The sequence below is a fragment of the Panthera onca genome, chromosome A1 (genome assembly GCF_046562875.1).
Source record: "Panthera onca isolate mPanOnc1 chromosome A1, mPanOnc1 haplotype 2, whole genome shotgun sequence".
NCBI lineage: Eukaryota > Metazoa > Chordata > Mammalia > Carnivora > Felidae > Panthera > Panthera onca.
In genome coordinates, this window is record NC_138339.1 from 147,569,200 (window position 1) to 147,575,199 (window position 6,000).

General features: G+C 53.9%; 1 protein-coding gene across 1 annotated transcript in view; it reads right to left on the bottom strand.

The window, feature by feature from the left end:
* COL23A1 (collagen type XXIII alpha 1 chain) overlaps nt 1–2,870 on the bottom strand; it is a 357,690-nt gene extending 354,820 nt beyond the window's left edge. The window contains exon 1 of the mRNA XM_060636372.3: nt 2,367–2,870. Coding sequence (XP_060492355.2) covers nt 2,367–2,657 — 291 coding nt within the window. The 5' untranslated portion in view covers nt 2,658–2,870. The remainder of the gene's footprint in view (nt 1–2,366) is intronic.
* Nucleotides 2,871–6,000: the final 3,130 nt, after the last annotated feature.

A 6,000-nucleotide genomic window follows, 5' to 3' on the forward strand; every position in this document is an offset into this window, starting at 1 on the left:
GGGGAGGGGCAGAGAGAGAGGGAGACACAGAATCTGAAGCAGGCTCCAGGCTCTGAGCTGTCAGCACAGAGCCTGACGCGGGACTCGAACCCACGGACCGTGAGATCATGACCTGAGCTGAAGTCGGATGCTTAACCGACTGAGCCACCCAGGTGCCCCCACATCTATTTAAAGCCAATTACCAACTGTTCATTATGTGCCTCCCTCATCTCAGCGAGGGGGTGTAGGTGTTGCCCACCAGGCTGTGGACATTTCCCAGCTGGTGACATTTGTGAGAAGAATGGCTTTTGGCAGGAACAGACGGATATCCTAGGAAAGAGATGCCCTCCCACAGGGGACCCCCAAACAGCCAGAAGCCCAACTCCAAGTGCATTCATGCCACGGCATCTCTGACAGTCCACCAGCCAGTCTGTGCTCCAAGCACATGCACTTTAACTCAAACCTAACCAAACCAAGCATATGTTCACATACATCCTGTGCTAACGCCAGCCTGCTGAACGGTATGGCCAACTTCAAGTGCAAATCCCAGGATGTGAAATATTCCCTTTGCCTTCCTAAATCAAGAGCAGAGAGACTGAGAGAGACAGAGACCAAGAGAGATAAAGTTCTGCCCAGTAACTACTAGCCCAAGCACTACAGTCCCACCCAGGTAAAATCAGTGCCACTGGAGGGAGCGGGATGAAGCCACTGCCTTCTGTCCCCTCAGATCCTTAATCCTCAGAGTTTAGGATTTGCGAATCCACACTTTTCAGCTGGGGTTGCTTTGTCAGGACATCTGCCCTGTCCCCATTGCCATTAACATGGACACAAATTTATAAGCTGCGTGTACCAGGATTTCTGATTTACTCAATCAGGCCTCCCAGTTTATTTTCCCTAAGAGGGGCCTCCTAGGGGAGAGAACAGCTCCAGTTACTGCACTTACAGATAGAAATTTTACTGGCCCTCCATCAATCAATTCAACACCCCGGTCTCTAGGGATTTGCCAAAAGATAATGGGCTGTAATTACGAAACCTTCACCACCAGTTGCCAGTTCCGAAGTCTGTGGGCACGTTCAAGGCAATAATAGGAAATCAATTCATGAAGCAGCAGTTCTGCCCAAAACCATGCTGGAGGAGACGGAAGGCTGGCTTCAATGGAAAGGGCTTAAGAAACAGGTAGGGTGGACTAGAAGGTGTGGTCCAGCCTTCTCCCATTCCCCAAAAGATTCCAAAGGAACTCCTCAAAGGACACGCAGCTCAATGCATTAATGAAGATCACAGCCAGCACGGTTTAGGAGGAATTGGTAGCAGCAGGCCTGGCCTCCCTCTCCCCTACCTTGAAACACTGGGGATTTTCAGGATACAGTGAAGGATGCCCCTCTGGGCACTAGACTTGGGATCCACCTCTCCCAGGAGGAAGAGGGTGGCTCAGGCCACGGAGGTGAGCTCATCCGGGAGACCCCTGGCCAGCCCACCTGCCTGTCTTCAGTTCTACCTGGGTCGGGCACTGGTGCACAGAACGTGGAGATTTTGATGCACAAGAAGGATGAGGGTGTTGAGGCCACAGCAGCAACCTTCATAGAAGTGTCGCAGAGTCTCATTCGACACTTCCAACAAGGGCATGGAAACTCAGGATGTAGCTGCATTCCCCAGGTGGCATCGCTTAAAAGCAGAAACCGGGTGTTTAATTCCCCTCATCCTACCAAGCCGAGGCGGCTGTCGCCTCAGGTTTCCGGGGCACTGAGTACGCATTTAAGAGCCCCAGAACACAGCATCTCCAGAATGGAGCTGCTCGGAAACAAACCTTTCTGGGAGAAGGTGTACAGGGAAGGTCCGGCTGACCGGAACCCTCCAAGGGCCCTGGCCCTCGGGTCCGTCTAAGGCTTCCACCGGGGCCGCCACTTCTCCGAGTATAGCAGCATCGGGACAGTGGCCGCCACCGGAGACGAGTCACCCACCAGGCACTTCCCACACGAGCCTGGTCATTAGCCCGGCACAGAGGAGGAGCCAGGCGCTCACCTCCGGCGGGAAGCGACGGGTCTGAGCGCACACCCCCCGTGGACACTCGCCCCCCCCCCCCCCCCAGGTCTGTCACGATTTCTAAGCCCGTGGTCTTTCCTCTCTCTCCCTCCGCACTACTCGCTCCCGAAACAGCCCGTCTGGCTCGCGTTTCCTGCGGCCGCTGCGCCCTGCAACGTGACCCTGCGGCCGGAGCGGAGGCGGCAGGACCCCCTAGGGGACCGGCACCCCCAGCCAGCCGCGCAGGCCGCCCGGAGGGACTCACGCACGCAGGGCAGGCGACCCCTCCTCCGGGAGAGACGGCCGCGGTGCCCTTGCCCCGGGCGCACAAACGCTCCCCTGCCGCACGCGCGCCCAGCGCCCCTCACCTCGTGCAGCAGGCGCTCCAGGTGCGGCTCGGCCCAGGCAGCCAGGTCGCCCGGCGGCCCCCCGCGCCGCAGCAGATCCCGCTCCTCCTCGAGCGCCGCCACCCGGCCCTGCAGCGCGGCCGCCTGGGCGCCCAGCAGCAGGCAGGCGGCCGCCGAGCCCACAGAGAGCAGCAGGCACAGCGCGCTCACCGCCCAGGCCCCGGCCGTCGTCGCGGGGTACCCCCCGCCGCCGCAGCCGCCCGCCGGGCCGCCCTTACGCGCGTCGCCGCCGGCGCTCTGGCCCGGGCTCATGGCGCGCTCGTCGCGCGTGGGTCTCCGAGGGGGCGGTGCGCAGCCGCGGGTGCGGGCCCGCGCGCGGGGAGCAGGCGGGAGAGCCCGAGGCACGAGGTCGGCTGCGCGCGGGGCTCGGCCTCGGGACAGCAGCGGCTCGCGGCGCACGCCCCCCACTCCGCCGCCAGCTCCTCCACAGCGGCCACTTTGGGCAGTTTCCTCTATGCAAATAGATCCTACCAGAAAAGGAGCCGGGACCCACCCAGGGGAGGAGCGGCCCGGCCGGCCCCGCGCGCCGAGGGGCGGGGAAGGGAAGGGAGCTGGCTCTTCCGAGCCCCCCGCGCGCGCCCGGCGGACCCCCGGCGCAGCGCGCACCTCCACCTCACCTGTCCCGGGCGCCCAGCTGCAACCCCACTGCCGCGCGCTCACCTCCGCGACTCCGCAGCCCGAGGTCCCTTGCGGTCCCCAGAGGTCTGCGGTCCGTCCGGAGACTCTGAGCGCCTTCCGCAGCCCACCTCTGGCCCGAGCATCGTTCGTGCCTGGGGGCAATGCCGCTAAAACTTGTGAATTAACCTTTCTGACAGAACTTTTTAAAAGTTCAGAACTTCAAACCCCGTGGAACTTTGTGAATCGGTCCTGGATGGTGCCTTAGCGCCGCTCCGTGGCCGAAAACGCCCACTGCGCAATCACACTGAGAGACGCAGTCAAGGTTGCGCTTTCGCCCAGCAGAAACATACCTCTCAGAATCTTAGTGCTCTCACCATTTATTAGGTGCCAGGTGTGTGGTGCTGGTGGCAGAAATTGTAAGACCTTGTTCCTGACCTAGAGAGGGTGTTCGTTTGAGAAAATTGATCAATGGAGAAGATGGGGAAAGAACTCCAACTTTTGTGCTGGCGATGGCTTCATTCTGTAGCGGAAGCACAATTTGGCCAAAAATAAGCCGGTATGCACCACACTCAGCCTATACTACGATTCTGGTGCAAATTTAGATCACAGGGTTAATGTAGGAAAGCCTGAATGAGAATAAAAAGGCCCTCTCAGTCTTTTCAAGAAAGAGAAGAAAGGCTGGAAGTCAGGTCCATTCGCCACTTGGTCGCAGATTCCTACCAGGTGTATTCATGTCTTAAAATGGGTCTCACTATGTCGCTTCCACTAATGCCTATAATATTAAAATAAACAAACAAAACTGCTGGCTTAGATCTTTGTAATTTGGACAACTCCACAAACAATTTGGGGGGTGGGAGGGAAAGACCTGTTAGATCTTCCCTCTTGCTCCCTGGGTATCTGTGGATTATTAATTTCTGCGGATACATTACTTATCTCTGATAACTGTTGAGAGCCTCCACCTGACATGTTCCTCCTTACTCTCTGAATTCAGAGGGAAAAGCCACCTCTGAGATTGGAATAAAACGGAAGTGATTGGCATCTTACCCCTGCAACTTCATAGCTGTGACCTTAGGTAAATTGGGATTATGGTTAGCTGATTATCCTAGAGGTAGGTCCTGGTACTATGCTAAAATGCTAAAAATCCTCCGAAAAGTGCTTGCTAAGCAAACTAGATCGTCGGCTTGAAAGAGGTCAAACCATATTAGAGGTTAGCACCTCAATATTATTACAGACACATAGCTTAATTGCCCATCACCTATGTTGATGTTACTGTGTGTCCGATGTTTATAGCAACATTATCTACAATAGCCGAGTTATGGAAGCAGCTGGAGTGTCCATCCACTGATGAAAAGATAAGGAAGATGACACCACACACACACACACACGCACACACACACAGGGGAATATTCACCATAAAAAAAAAAAGAATGAAATCTTGTCATTTGCAATGATGTGGATAGAGCTAGAGAGTGCTATGCTAAGGGAAATAAATCAGTCAGAGGAAAACAAATACCATATGATTTCATTCATATGTGGAATTTAAGAAAAAAAACAAATCATCATGTGGGGCGGGGGAGAGAGAGTGAGAAATCAAGAAACAGATTCTTCACTACAGAGAGCAAACCAATGGTTATCAGAGGGGAGGTGGCTGGAGGATGGGTGAAATAGGTGACAAGGACTAAGGAGGGCACCTGTGATGAGCACCCGGTGTTGTGTGGAAGGGTTGAATCACCTAATTGAACACCTGAAACTAATATAACACTGTATAACATACAGGACATGTATAACATAACACTGTATGTTAATTAACTGGAATTTAAATAAAAACTTTTTTTAAAAAAGCCAAGCTCATTTGTCCTTTAGGACTTTGCCCTTGTCTACTACCTCACTATCTGGAATGTTCTGTTCTCATATCTTTTTTTGTTTTTAAGTTCATTGATTGAGACAGAGAGAGAGAGAGAGAGAGAGAGAGAATCCCAAGCAGGCTCTGCACTGTCAGGGCTCAAACCTACAAACTGTGAGATTATGACCTGAGCCCAAATCAAGAGTCCAACACTTAACTGACTGAGCCACCCAGGTGCCCCTGCTCTCAGATCTTTGAACAGTAAGCCCTTCTTTCAGGTCAAAGTCCCCAGGTCCTCAAACCTCACTGCCTCTGAGAGACCTTCCCAGGCTGCCCAACCTAGGGTGTCTGCACCCGCTGCCCACCTCCAAAGGATTACTCAGGGGATCAGGCCATTTATCACTGTTTGAAGTTACCTTTTCATTAGAAAGACAAAGTTACCCTTTTGTCTTGCTCACCACTGTTTTCTCAAAAAAACAGGACAGGATCTGACACATGGTTGATGCTCAATAAATATTTGCCAAATCAACTAAGGAAAGGTGAAAATAGGTTTACTGCCTGCAGCTCACTTTAAAAGTCCAGGAAGAGGAGTGCCTGGGTGGTTCAGTTGGTTAGGCGTCCAACCTCGGCTCAGGTCATGATCTCGTTGGGTTTGTGAGTTTGAGGCCCGCATGGGACTCTCACCCCTCGGCACAGAGCCCACTTCACTTCGTGTCCTCTGTCTCCCTCTCTCTCTGCCCCTCCTCTGCTCATTCTCTCTCTCTCTCTCAAAATAAAATAAGCTTAAAAGGGGGGGGGGGGCACCTGGGTGGCTCAGTCGGTTGAATGTCCGACTTCGGCTCAGGTCATGATCTTGTGGTCTATGAGTTCAAGCCCCGCGTTGGGCTCTGTGCTGACAGCTCAGAGCCTGGAGCCTGCTTCCGATTCTGTGTCTCCCTCTCTCTCTGCCCCTCCCCTGCTCATGCTCTGTCTCTCTGTCTGTCTCTCTCTCTCTGTCAAAAATTAATAAACATTAAAAAAATTGTTTTTAATTAAAAAAAGTTCTGCATACGAGGAGCTGTGACCTTTGGTCAAGGGACATCACCTCTGCAAAACCATGAGTTGGAAGGTGGGAACTGAGGGGATAGTCTTTCT